At 33.7% G+C, this 14,245-nt stretch overlaps 1 protein-coding gene across 1 annotated transcript; it reads left to right on the top strand.

Moving 5' to 3' along the window:
• The first annotated feature begins 9,212 nt into the window (after positions 1 to 9,212).
• LOC141553791 (olfactory receptor 13A1-like) lies at positions 9,213 to 10,142 on the top strand. The gene has a single exon (XM_074285258.1). The coding sequence runs from the start codon at positions 9,213 to 9,215 to the stop codon at positions 10,140 to 10,142; it is 930 nt and encodes a 309-aa protein (XP_074141359.1).
• Positions 10,143 to 14,245: the final 4,103 nt, after the last annotated feature.

Genomic DNA, 14,245 nt, shown 5'->3' with positions numbered 1-14,245 from the left:
TAGTTGTAAACCCAATTCGTTGGCCCTCTCTTTCTCTATTTTATGCAGGTAGGCCTGTAGAGATATAAAACTTCCCCTAATTACTGCTTTGGCTGTATCCCACACATTTTGGTATGATGTCTCATTATTGTCATTTTCTTGGGTGAAGTTATTAATTATGTCTATGATTTGCTGTTTTACCCAATCATTCTTTAGTATAAGATTATTTAGTTTCCAATTATTTTTTGGTCTATTTTCCCCTGGCTTTTTATTAAATGTTATTTTGATTGCATTATGGTCTGAAAAGGATGCATTTACTATTTCTGCCTTACTGCATTTGATTTTGAGGTTTTTATGCCCTAGTATATGATCAATTTTTGTATAGGTTCCATGAACTGCTGAGAAGAAAGTATATTCCTTTCTGTCTCCATTTAGCTTTCGCCAAAGATCTATCATATCAAACTTTTCTAGTATTCTATTTACCTCTTTGACTTCTTTCTTATTTATTTTGTGGTTTGATTTATCTAATTCTGAGAGTGCAAGGTTGAGATCTCCCGCTATTATAGTTTTGCTATCTATTTCCTCTTGCAGCTCTCTTAGTTTCTCTTTTAAGAATTTAGATGCTGCACCACTTGGTGCATACATGTTTAATATTGATACTGCTTCACTATTGATGCTTCCCTTTAGCAGGATATAATGCCCTTCCTTATCTCTTTTAATTAGGTCAATTTTTGTTTTTGCTTGATCTGAGATGAGGATGGCTACTCCTGCTTTTTTGGTTTTGCCTGAAGCATAATAGATTCTGCTCCACCCTTTTACTTTTAGTTTGAATGTCTCATCCTGTTTCAGGTGTGTTTCCTGTAAACAACATATAGTAGGATTCTGACTTTTAATCCAGTCTGCTAACTGCTTCCTCTTTATGAGGCAGTTTGCCCCATTCACATTTATGGTTAGAAGGACTAATTCTATATTGCTTGCCATCCTATTAACCCCTGCTTATGCTTTTCCCCTTTCCTTCCCTTTTACCCTCCTATCCAGTATTAAACTGGTAAACACCACTTGCTTTTCACAGCCCTCCCTTTTTAGGATCCCTCCCCCACCTTAAAGATCCTCCCCTTATTTTACCCCTTTTCCTCGAAATTACTGTATTCCCTTCCCCTTAGCTTACTCCTTCCCTTTCACTTTTCAATGAAGTGGAAGAAGTTTCACCATAAATCGAATATGTCTATTGATACACGCTATGTTCATCTCCCTCCTTTCTTTCTCTCAGATATAATAGGTTACCTTTGCCTCTTCATGAGATGTAGTACCACCACTTTATACTTTTTTATGATATAATCTCCTTTCCACCTCTAGTTTCTAAGACAAATTGTACATATGTTCTTTACATATTTTTTTGACAGAAGTATAGTTCTCAAGATTTCTTTTTACCTTTTTTAGAAGTCTCTTGAGTTCTGTATTTGAAGATCAAACCTCTTATGTAGGTCTGGTTTTTTCATCAAAAATAGATGGAATTCATTTATTTCGTTAAATGTCCATCTTCTTCCCTGGAAAACGATGCTCATTCTTGCTGGGTAAGTTATTCTTGGCTGCATACCAAGTTCCTTAGCCTTTCGGAATATCATGTTCCAGGCCCTGCGTTCTTTTAATGTGGATGCTGCTAGATCCTGTGTTATCCTTATTGTGGATCCTCCATATCTGAATTGTTTTTTTCTAGCAGCTTCCAATATCTTTTCCTTTGTCTGATGGTTCTTGAACTTGGCCACTATATTTCTTGGCGTTTTGATTTTAGGGTCCCTTTCAGTAGGTGATCGATGAATTTTCTCAATGTCTATTTTACCCTCTGTTTCCAATACGTCTGGGCAGTTCTCTTTGATAATTTCCTCAAAAATGGTGTCCAAGCTCTTTTTTTCCTCCCATTTTTCAGGGAGTCCGATTATTCTCAAATTGTCTCTCCTGGATCTGTTTTCCAGGTCTGTTGTCTTTCTGGTAAGGTACTTGACTGTCTTTTCAATTGTTTCATTTCTCTGGTTTTGCTTGACTCCCTCTTGGTTTCTCCTTGAGTCATTCATTTCTACTTGTTCCAGTCTAATTTTCAATGATGTATTTTCTTCACTCACTTTTTTTATATCTCTTTGTAATTGTCCAATTGAGTTTTTATCTTCTATGGAATTTTTTTCCATTTTATCCATTTTATTTTTTAGAGAGCTGATTTCTTTTTCCAGCTCTCTAATCTTGTTTTCCTTGGAGTTGTTTACCTTTTCTAGCTCACTAATCCTGTTTTCCTTGGAGTTGTTTACCTTTTCCAGCTCACTAATCTTGTTTCTCAATGATTTGATTTCTTTATCCATTCTGTCTTTGAATGCATGGGATGACTTCTCCAGGCTCTCTTGCCAAGCTTCCCTTTCCTTTTCCCATTTGTCTTCCAGCTCTCTTGTGAGAGCCTTTTTGATTTCCTCTATGAGGTTCTTTTGTATTGAGGAGCAGCTTATATCCCTCCCAGGGGATACATCTGGGGACATTCTGTTCCTAGTCTCCTCAGCATTTGAAGTCTGCTCCCTCTCCACACAGAAGCTGTCAATGGTTAGAGCCCTTTTGAATTTTTTGTTCATTTTGTCAGAATAGGAATCAAAGAAAACAAACTGACAAGAGAAACAATTGGTCTGTTTTGCAAGGGATAGGGCTGGATGTTATTAATGGGCTTCCTCTACAGACTGGGGGTAGGGCAGCAGAGAGCCACTAACAGAACAGCAATGACTGTACTGAGTCTGCGCTCTGAGGCTCTGAGAACGCACCGAGTCAGTCTAGGTGGGGGTTGGGGGTGGCCGGGCTCTGAGAGACGCTGGCTTTCTGGGGTTTTAATCTTCACCTCCGGTGTTTACACCCTCTCTGCTGCTCCTGGCTTGCTGCCAAGACGGAGCATCCACACTGGGGCAAAAGCCCTTTCGCAGAAACGGTAGAGATCACACCCCTCCCCCTCTGGTCTGAGCTGTGTGAGCTGCCTGTCTTGCTCAGGCTGTCTGCCCTCAGTCTGCGCCCAGTCTGATTGACCCTCCCCCGAACAAACACAGACCTTTTCTGGCGACTTTCAAGGATGTCTTCTCTTGGTGATAATTTGTGGATTTCTTTCTGGGTCAAGCATTAAGTCAGAGGCTTGTCATGAAGTAAGTTCTGAGAGAAAACGAGGAGCTCAAGCAGCTGTCTGCCTCCACGCCGCCATCTTCCTTTTATACCTTTAAAATATAAATAATCATCTTTCTATTTTCCTTTTCAAGTAATTAAGTAGGCTTTTTAGATTTCTCTTGATATCCAAATTTCCAATTCAAAATACCTATTCAGTTTTGGAACTTTCATCAGGAATGTTTGGAAATTTTCTATTTTGTTGAAAAGCCATTTTCTCCCATTATAGAAATATTATTTTTGTTAGGTTAGATTTGATTATAAGCTTTTATCTTTTGGCTGGAATATCATATTACTAGTTGTCCTCTATTTAATCTGACTTACAAAACTTTGTGTGATTCAGACTTCCTTGACAATGGACTTCTTTGTTTATGACTGCTTATAATTTTTTTGTGTAGAAACTTTGAATTTTGGCTACAATATCCCATAAAGTTTTTATTTGTGGACTTCTTTTAAGGGACAACTTGCAGGTTTAATTTTCCTCTTGTTCTTTGAGTCTTAGAAATATGGACAATTTTTAGTAATACTTTTTTGAAATATGGTTTCTAGACCTTTTTTTAACTCATGATTTTTAAATAGATTTTTTCTCCTCTCCCTTCTATTGTTTTAATATGTCTTTTGTCATCTTATTGTGTCATTGTTACCTTTCCAAGGATTACACAGATAAGGGTTACACATTTTTATATAGATTTATACACATGTCTTTCTGTCTCTAGTACTGGCACACTCTCACTACAATGTTCAGCTCCTCAATGATGGAAAATTGGTCACCTGTTTGGCCTATTCTATTTTTAGGACATTCAAGCCTTAATAAGATTTTCTACTATCTCATCTAAGTTTGATTTTTTTTCCTTCCTAGTTATTTCATGAGGTTCTTTCTTTTCTTGTCATCAACTCCTTTTGTAACCTCGTGACTATGATATCTTATTATGTTTTTTCAAAAGGCTTATCTGATTTTATTATGAGGTTACATTCCTTTCCAAGGTTTACTTCTCCAGATGTTATTTCCTCAGATCAAGGAATTTCTTCATGGCATTTGTATTACCTCATCAGCCTTAATATAAAGACAAAGGTGGGGTGTGCTTAAGTCAGTCTTAATTTGGACTGAATAGTCAGGAATAGACTTGTGAGCTCCTTAGTATGATGGCCAATTATAATGGTCTCAACTTCACAGGACTGTGTAGGTGTTTAATAATGAACTCTGGCCAGAGGTGTAATCTTTCCACAGATCTCTAGAACTTTCCCTATGTTAGGCTTTGTTTGTGTTCATGCCTCCATTGTGGGTTCAAGGTCTGTTCATTTGTACAACTCTCACTATGGCCTTCAGAGATATCTCAGGTTGACTTTTGTCTAGGGTCTTCTTCTTGCCTCTGAATTTGGTTTACTCATACTACACTGTAGCCTACATAGTTTTTCTTGTTACTGCCCAAGCACTCAGCCTTTGTTCTCACTGTCTTTGAGCTTTGTAGAATCCAAGGTGGTCTTTGTATGGGCCCCTCTTTCCCTCTACTAGACAGGTTGTCACTGCTGCAGAACAGGCATAATTTGGAGCCCATTAGAGCATAGTAATCACTGATTAAGCTCCCACCACATGCTATCAGGGGTTCTAAAACTATGGCCCTCGGGCCAGATACGGCCCACTGAGGATGTTTATATGGCCTGCTGGGTTATGGCAAATGGGCTAAGGAGCGGAGACAGAGTGTGAGGTTTTGTTTTTACTATAGTCGGGCCCTCCAACAGTCTGAGGGACAGTGATCTGGCCCCCTATTTAAAAAGTCCAAGGACCACTGTGCTACATAATAGGAGAAAAAAGAAAATAATTCAGATATAATGCCTGCCCATATGGAACTTATGGTTTTATCAAGTTACCAACTTCCATACGTCAAAATCTAAATGTGTAATAAAAATGCCAAAATCAATTTGCAATACTTATGCTACAAAATTTTAAAAGTTAGCATTAGACAAAGGTGTATCTTTAGATGTTAAGATTGATGAAAGAGTAAAGGTCATTTCAAAAGGAGAAAGTCTTAAAGGCAAGTATCCAGCACAAATAATCCCATTAGTCTTCAGGTGAATACAGCCCAGTATTAATTATCTGTAATTGATCCTCTTGGGATGCTTTGTCCTTAAGTCCCTTTATGGCTACATACAATATTTCAAAGGCTTGTCAGCAATATGACAATATTGTTGTGTTGATAGTGGGTCACAGTTTCTTAAGTTAATGTTCCATGACTACATGAAATATTACACAGTTGACATAAAATTAGCATGTCTTTGTGACCAATGTATCCTGAAGTAGATAAGAAGTTCAAATCCAAATGAAAATACAGTGATTGATAGACAAATTATTATAATTGTTTCTTTCAATAATTATTTTTGATAAATAAAAATTTGAGTAAAAAATGCTGAATGCAGAAAATCAACAGGCAATCTTGTTTTGATGAAAGGTCATCAACAAAGAGAAATGATGGAACTGAAGAGAAATGGTGGAAGAAATGGAGAAGACAAAATAGCTCAGGTACCTTACTCAAAAAGTGTGAGATCTATTCAAATAATCCAGTTCATATGATGTAAATGATAAAATCCAAAATAAATAAATGCATAAGTTTGAAATGTTTAGCAGAAAATCTGAACTTAAGGAGAGTAATTAGAAGTATTCTTAAATAAGGTTATTATCATTATTGAGAAAAGAGCACACTAGTCAAATGTAATTTGTAAGCAGGTGGGAGAGGGAAAAGATTGTTAATAGATAAAGAAAATGCTATGTGAATATTATATGTTGAAATAAGAAAAATGAATTACTATAAGGGAAAGAACACTAAACTTGGAATCTAAAGACATAGCATAAAATCACATCTCTTTCACTTTCTTCCTATATGACCTTGTCACTGAAGCACTTCTGGGTTTCCATTTTCTTTTTTCTTAAATGAAAAAGACTGATTTAGATCTCTAAGGTTTCTTCCCCATTTCAGTTTAGGATCTTTGACCTAATTGTTACATATTATGCCAGTGACTCAATTACTATAATGAGTATTACTTGGAAAACATGAAAATAATTATGGAAATAACAAATTTTAATAAGAAATCATAGTGAAAGGGTTTTCTGTAGTCCAAGCTTAGGATAGCAAAATACTTTATCAGGAGAAAATTTAGACATAAGCTTTTGGGACAAGAAAAATGATTACTTCTTGAAATAAGTAGCTATTACTATTCAGGGACACACAGCTTGAATTTGAATTTTTTTTTCACTCTAGGTACAGGGTCCATTTTATCCCACCATATTTATCTTATCAATATCAATAACAAAATAGTAAAAAAATAACAAAAATGAACTGAAATTTGTAGTACAAATAATATTCTTCCTATCTTTCACATTTATATTGGATTATAGAGTATATCCTAGTAAAGACTTTAAAGGGCATTAAGAAAAAGAACCCTCCCCCCCTCCACACAATGAGAGGCAGGGAGATTTGCCTTTGGATATACAGATAAGAAGTGTTAGGTCAGGACCTGAATCAATGTCTTTCTTACTCTAAGACTGATCATATGAATCCAATATCCCATTTAGTTTCAGTATGTATGGTGAACTATCAAATTGACAGAATATTTGAGGTTTTATTTGTGGACAAATGTGTTGGCAAGTATTATACTAGTCCAAATTCTTTCCATGTCCCCCCTTTAAGTCCAAAATATTACTTCTACAAACCTGAGTTGAGGCCCATAGTGAAATTCTATGTAAGATAAAACAAAAGGGAAAAAGAGAACATGGATGGTAAATATGAATCAATATTTTCACAGAATTAAAAGATAGAAAAAAATGGTAAGAGAAATTTAATGTTTTGAATCAATAAATTGACAGCTAGGTAGTGTAGTGGACAGAGCACTAACTCTGGAGTCAGGAGATCTTGCATTCAAATCTGGCTTCAGATACTTTTCACTTAATATCCGTGTGACCTCAGCAAGTCAGTTCACCCCAGTTACCTTCAAATATATTTGAATAGATAATATAGTTTTTATCATTACTTCAATGATAGTTGGGCAATTATGTCCATGGCTGAATTTATTCAGTAATATTATATGTTTTTGAAATACACATATGAAAAGGGCTGACACTATGAAAAGGTGTACTAGAATCAGACAACCTAGTACTTAAAGCTAATTACCTATTCAATATAAGATAATGACTCCATTAGAATATGTTTGAGAAAATGGCCCTTCTCACAGCTTGATGCTGGTTCAATGTTTGGGGTTAAGATAATTTTAGGCAAGGATTAGAGGGTGGGGTGACAGAGGCCAGAGACTCTCTTGATGGCAGGACAAGGAGGAGAAAGGTGGAGATTCTGGACTCCAGAATGGAGAAGAGATCTTTGGCAAAACTCTTGGCAGTTTGCCTTCTTCTTTCACTCCTCCCCTTAAAGACCAAGGACTTTTATTTATCCTGACTCTGGCTGATCCTGAGGCTTCCAGAGAGCTAGCCTAGACTTAACACACATAGAAGAAAATGTTCACATTTTTATTTTATATATTTCATTGTATATTTATATAATTTTATATTATATATAGTTATTGGATAAATTCAACTATAGTTATAACTGTCCAACTATATATATATATATATATGCACATACATATGTAAGAAATTTTTTTTTTTTTTGGAATTTTTGTTAAAATGAAATGCTTTAAAAATTTTATTGAAGTTTTTTGCCTTTCATTGCATTTATTCTGTCTTGACAGCTGATACATTTACATTATTCTCTCTTAATCTCTCCCTCCTGACAAAGAAAGATAATGTAAAAATGGTTGTTTTTGTAATATATGTAATATTTTATTTTAGTAGTCCCCCACCTCTTTTTCATGAGAGGGAGATAGCTTTCAATGTCTCTTCCTTGTGGCCTTTATAGATGAAGGAAAATCTCTTTCTAAAGCTTTATATTTTTTCTCCTCTATTATGTTAAATACATTTTTCTAATTAGCTAACTGTAGACCTTTTGGAATTTTTCATTCCATAGCCCTCTTGATCATTTAGGAGATTGGAAGTGTGAACTATTTTAGAGAGTCATAAAGTAATAGAGCCATAGACTTGGAATTGCAAGGAAGTTTAGAGACCATTGATTCAAGTCACCATCTATTACAGATAAGGGATTAAGACAAATGGAGATTAAGTGATTTCCAGGGTCTGTGAAAGCCTAGATATTTTAGATTTTCTTCAGAAATATTTTGGTAAAAGAGAATGAAAAGAATGGACAAAGATTCCTGATGTAGACAAAGAAGAAAATGTTATAGTGATAATATTTTATGAACTGGAGTTAATTTATTGAAATATAAATGGATACAAGACAAGTTATATTGGTTATACTGATTTTTAATATTTGGTCTAAAGCAAGAACTGAATTTATGATTTCATTGATTTAGATTATTTTCAGGGGAATAAACTCCTTCTAACACTGTAAGATCAAATGCTTCTCTGCAATTTATAGTCTGAGGAAACTGGCCAAATAAGATACAAAACAATCTCAGGATCACAGAATCAAACCAATTGAAAATTGGAAAGGACCTCAGAGGTCAAGTTAATGTATCCTCTTCTTTTTATAATTGGGGAAATATAGGACAAAGAAATTAAGTGACTTACCAAGGTGACACCAAAGTCATGCCTATTTCAACTTGGTTGAAAAAAGCATTGTACTCAGGTAGAAAATCCTAACCCAGTGACTGCCTGATAATAAACACCATAAATGCTTATAAATTAATATTTCTACAAGAGTAGCCTTTGATTCTTTCTGTATTGGAAGAGAATTCAGGCTCTATTGACTGGTTTATAAGTTTTATAACAATTAAATTAAATTTTTATTCACTAATTGATATTCCAATTTATTTTTTTAAATATAAAATCACTTGGCTTTTTTCCTATATATTGCCCACAAAATGATTTTTTTAAATTATGTTTTTCATTAAATTCAGCAGTTTGGGAGAGAGAACCAGATAATTTTGTGACTATTTCAGCTGTGCTGTGAAGAAAACAAGGGACAAAGTAGGAAAAATATACTCTCAACAGGATGTTATTGAATAATCGGACACAGGTAACTGAGTTCATCCTTCAAGGTTTCTCAGATAGTGTTCCACTAAGGATTTTGCTCTTTGGCATTTTCTTTTCCTTATACACAGCTGCTCTCACTGGGAATGTCATGATCATTGTGTTGGTCACTTGGTGCTCTACTCTTCACACCCCTATGTATTTTTTCCTAGTCAACTTGTCTATGTTAGATATCATGTGTACAACTTCTGTTCTTCCCAAGGTGTTAGAGAACCTGTTTTCAGGAAAGAAGGCTATCTCTTTTGGTGGATGCATGGCTCAAATATACTTCCTCATCTGGTCTGTATCTGGTGAGCTCTTGCTCTTCACAGCCATGGCTTATGACAGGTATGTGGCTATCTGCCACCCCCTGCACTATAGCACCATGATGAGTAAGAAGATCTGTGTCCTTCTGGCATTTGGGGTATGGAGCATCTGTGGAGTTAACACTACCATCAATACTGGACTTATGATTCGATTATCTTTCTGTGGCCCCAACATCATTAATCAATTCTTCTGTGAAATCCCTCCTGTATTGCTTCTCTCTTGTACCTCAACATATCTGAACAATATTATGACAGTCCTTGCTGATGTCTTCTTCTCAGTCCTGAATTTCCTGCTGACAATTGTGTCTTATTGTTTCATCATCTCCAACATTCTGAAAATCCGGACCAGAGAAGGGAAGAAAAGAGCATTCTCTACTTGTTCTTCTCACCTAATTGTGGTCACCATGTATTATTGCACTGTGTTTTATGCATATATTAGTCCTATCTCTAGCTATTCTCCTGAAAGTGGGAAATTGGTGGCCGTGTTGTACACAGCAGTTAGCCCTACCTTAAATCCTCTCATCTACACTTTGAGGAACAAGGATGTTAGGGAAGCCTTGAGAAAAGTGCCTCTATTTAGAAAGTGAGGGCTTAGACATTTATATTTTTCTAGCATGGATTGATTTGGGAAAATAGATTTCTGGAGTAGTGATAGAAAGACCCAGGACTTTAGTTGATTTTATGATACCACAAGGATTTTTTGTTATTATGTAATCTCAGATGCTAGGGTATAAATTATAAGTTATACTTATAGACCAAATCAGATGGTGGATGTTCTTATTTCCTTTTGCTCTTTCAGAAATGGTAACATTTAAGAGAGAAAAATGCTGCTCAGGCTATGAAACCTGCCTGGATTATATAAAAGAGCAAATTAAGTTGAAATCATTTAATTAAATATACTCAGTTACTAAGATGGTTGTGAAATCTCATTAATTATGGAATACTTTCGAAAAATATGGATCACAATTCATTACTATCCCTGATTAAATATAAGATCACAATTTCATGTCCCGGTTTCTTTAAAAATAAATTTAAAAAATTAAAGTTTAGTACATAACACAAACATGACCAAAAAAAAAAAATCAGTTAGGTTTTGCTTCCCATATTTTTTTTAATGCAACCCTTAGGAACAGGAAAGGAAAATACTGGTCCAGCTTTCCACAGTTATGGTTTATAACTGGCATGTGACTTCTCCCTAGTCCATAGTTTATATTATCATATCATAATATCACTATGTTGTCATAATAAAAAGATGTTTGTGTCAAGATTCAATTTAATTAGCTTCAACAAACAAGTTCAACAAAGCAAGCACTTTCTATTAGTCAAGCAGAAAACTATTGGTGAACTGAAGGGACACCCACCACAAGCACATGAACACTGTCCTTTGTTATGTGTGGAGGACAATAATTTGTTCCATTGGTCGTCAAGGTCAATGAATCCTGGACCATCACCAATCATCTTGATTTTTATCTTGTCTCTGGACTTAGAAGACTTTGAAGATAGAATGAAGCTGTAAGCTGTGCAACTCTGCTGTACTTAAATCCAATTCATATGCAAGGATAATGCATCATTCATGATGTCGATAGTTCTTTTTAAAAATGAGAGCTAACAATAGCAGGTTTTGATGAAAAAGGCATAATGCATCCTTATTCTTAGTAAGAGTTTCCTTTTTCCATCTGATTGGCTTATACAATCAATTTGATTTTTCTCTTCTTGTCAAAAAAATCAGATCATCTAATAGTTTCTCTACTTTCTTAGTTTAAAATAAAACTTTCATTTTTACCTAATTCTGTGGGGTTTTGGGGGGGAGTGCTTTTAGCCTTTTAATTTAAAATTGCTTACTTTGATATATAGTTATGAAGAAATGTTGATTTTTATTTTAGATTGTTTTGTTTCATACCCAGTTCATTGATTTGCTTTTTGCTGGTGAAAATGTTTAGAATTATAAAATGTCCCCTAATGGTTATTTATCTGCTTCTACAAATTTGGTAAAAGGGTACATTACTGTACTTTTTGAAGACATTTTCTACCATTTCTATAATTTTTTAACAGAATTAGGTTAATTTTCAACTAATTACAAGTACATTTTGAAGGTTTTTTTTTTTTTAGAATATGATTTTATTACATTAAGACCATTAACTTTATTACTTCCTCTTTCTCTATTCTTGTATATATTTAAATTCCAAAATATGTTTGGTTCTGTAAAATCGTTGTTTGTAGACAAAACTATGTAAGCATCTTTCTTTCTCTTTTTAATTAGTAATTACAAGATGGTGTTTATCATTTATGAATATTAAAAAGTTATATCCAAATATTTCTTTTTTTCCTTATCTTTTGGTTAGATGTGAAGAACCAGAAAGTGTTAAGTTAGCTCATGATTACAGCTTTACTGTCTAATTTTACTGCAATTTTATTTTTTCTTTCTTAAATAATAAATAAACAATATACAATTAATTATAAAATTAATAATACAATTTTAAAATAAATATGTATCTAAAGATAGATAGATAGAAAGATAAATAGATAGATAGATAGATAGATAGATAGATAGATAGATAGATAGAATAGAGGACATTATCTCTAGTACCTTTAAATCATTTCTCTATTTCTTTTTCTTATGTCTATATTCGCTGAAGATATGTAAAATTGTGATGACTACTATAAGATTTGATTTTTTTGTTCAGCTAAAGCTAAATTCTTTTCTTCAGCCTATATGTGAAAGTATACAGGTAAAGGGAGATTTCATTAAAAATGTTAAGTAGAATCTATGTAAAACTACCATCAAGAATCTTGTGTAATGGGGATAAAAAAGATGCATACCCAATAATATCAGGAGTGAAATTAGGTTGCCCACTGTCACCATTACCATTCGATATTGTGTTAGAAATATTAAGTTTAGCAATAAGAGAAAAAAAAGGGATTAACGAATTAGAGGAGATAAGGAAGAAACAATATTATCACTCTCTGCAGATAATATGATGTTGTATTTAAAGAATCCTAGATAATGAACTGAAAAATTACTAGAAACAATCATTTTAGCAAAATTTTAGGATACAAAATAAATCTGCATAAATCTTCAGTATTTTTATCTGTTACCAACACAGCACAGCAGCAAGAGATACAAAAAGAAATTCCATTTAAAATAACTGCCAATGATACAAAATATTTGGAACTCTATATGAACACAATGACAAAACATTTTCTACACAAATAAAATTAGAGTTAAACAATTAGAATAATACCAAATGCTTATTATTATGTTTATATTATTAGATTAAAATTATATTACTGGGTAGGCCTATCATTATAATAAAATATTATAGCATTTTAATATCAATATTAATAAAATAATATAATATCATAATAAAATAATTCTACCTAAATTAATCTACTTATTCAGTGTCATACAAATCAAACTGCCAAGAAATTAAAGAACTAAAAAAATTAACAAAATTCATCTGAAAGAACAAAAGGTCAAGAATTTAAAAGAATTAATGAAAGAATGCAAACAAAGCTGTCCAACTTGAATAAGACAAAAAATGATATTATAAAGCAGAGAACATCAAAATCATTTTGGTACTAGCTAAGAAATAGTTTAATTGATCAGAGGAATAGGTTAGGTTCACAAGACACCATAGTCAATGACTATGGTAATTTAGTGTTTAATAAACCCAAAGACTCCAGGTTCTGGTATAAGAACTTACTATCTGACAAAAATTGCTGGGAAAATTGGAAAATAGTATGGCAAAAATAGGCATTTCCTAATATCTAATACCCTATACCAAGATAAGATCAAAATGATTCATGATTTAGACATAAAGGGTGATTTATAAGCAAATTAGGAGTACAGAGATAGTCTGTTCCTGAGATCTCTGGGCAAAGAAGGAATTTATGGCCAAAGAAGAACTAGACAATATTATGAAATGCAAAATGGATAATTTTTATTATGTTAAATTTAAAGTTTTTGTACAAACAGAACCAATTCAGCCAAGATTAGAAAGGATGGAGAAAATTGGGGAAAAAAAGTTTTACTTCAAAGGAATTCTGATGAAGGCCCCATTTCTAAAATATATAGAGAGTTGATTCAAATTTATAAGAATACAAGCCATTCTTCAATTGATAAATGATGCTAGGATATGAACAGACATTTTCTGTTCATATGAAAAATGCACTAAATCACTATTGATTAGAAAAATGCAAATTAAGACCACTCTGAGGTACCACTACATATCTCTTGGATTAGCTAAGATGAAAGGAAAAGATAATGATAGATGTTGAGGGGGATGTTGTACACAGCAAGATTATGTGATGATCAATTCTGATGGGCATGGCTCTTTTCAACAATGTTTTTGATTCAAGTTAGTTTTAATAGACTTGTGATGTAGAGAGCCAAAAAGAGGATGGGGCTTATGGGGTCTAAATGTGGATCACAATGTAGTATTTTCACTGTTTTTGTTATTTGCTTGTAATTTTTTTTCTTATTTTATTTCCTTTTAGAACTTATTTGTGTGTGCGTGTAGCATGATAAATATGGAAATATGCTTAGAAGAATTGCATATGTTTAACCTATATTAGATTGTTTGCTGACTAGGGGAGGGGTGAGGAAAAGGGAGGGAGAAAAATTTGAAAACAAGGTTTTGCAAGAGTGAATACTGAAAACTATCTTTCCATTAGTTTTATTTTAAAAGCT

This window comes from Sminthopsis crassicaudata, chromosome 2, assembly GCF_048593235.1.
Source record: "Sminthopsis crassicaudata isolate SCR6 chromosome 2, ASM4859323v1, whole genome shotgun sequence".
In the NCBI taxonomy this organism is placed as follows: domain Eukaryota; kingdom Metazoa; phylum Chordata; class Mammalia; order Dasyuromorphia; family Dasyuridae; genus Sminthopsis; species Sminthopsis crassicaudata.
Note: the sequence above shows the minus strand (reverse complement) of the source record. Positions and strands in the feature narration are given on the sequence as shown.

Bases quoted from the DNA above. Each gene is read 5' to 3' on its own strand.
- LOC141553791 (XM_074285258.1), top strand. From the start codon at position 9,213: ATGTTATTGAATAATCGGACACAGGTAACTGAGTTCATCCTTCAAGGT.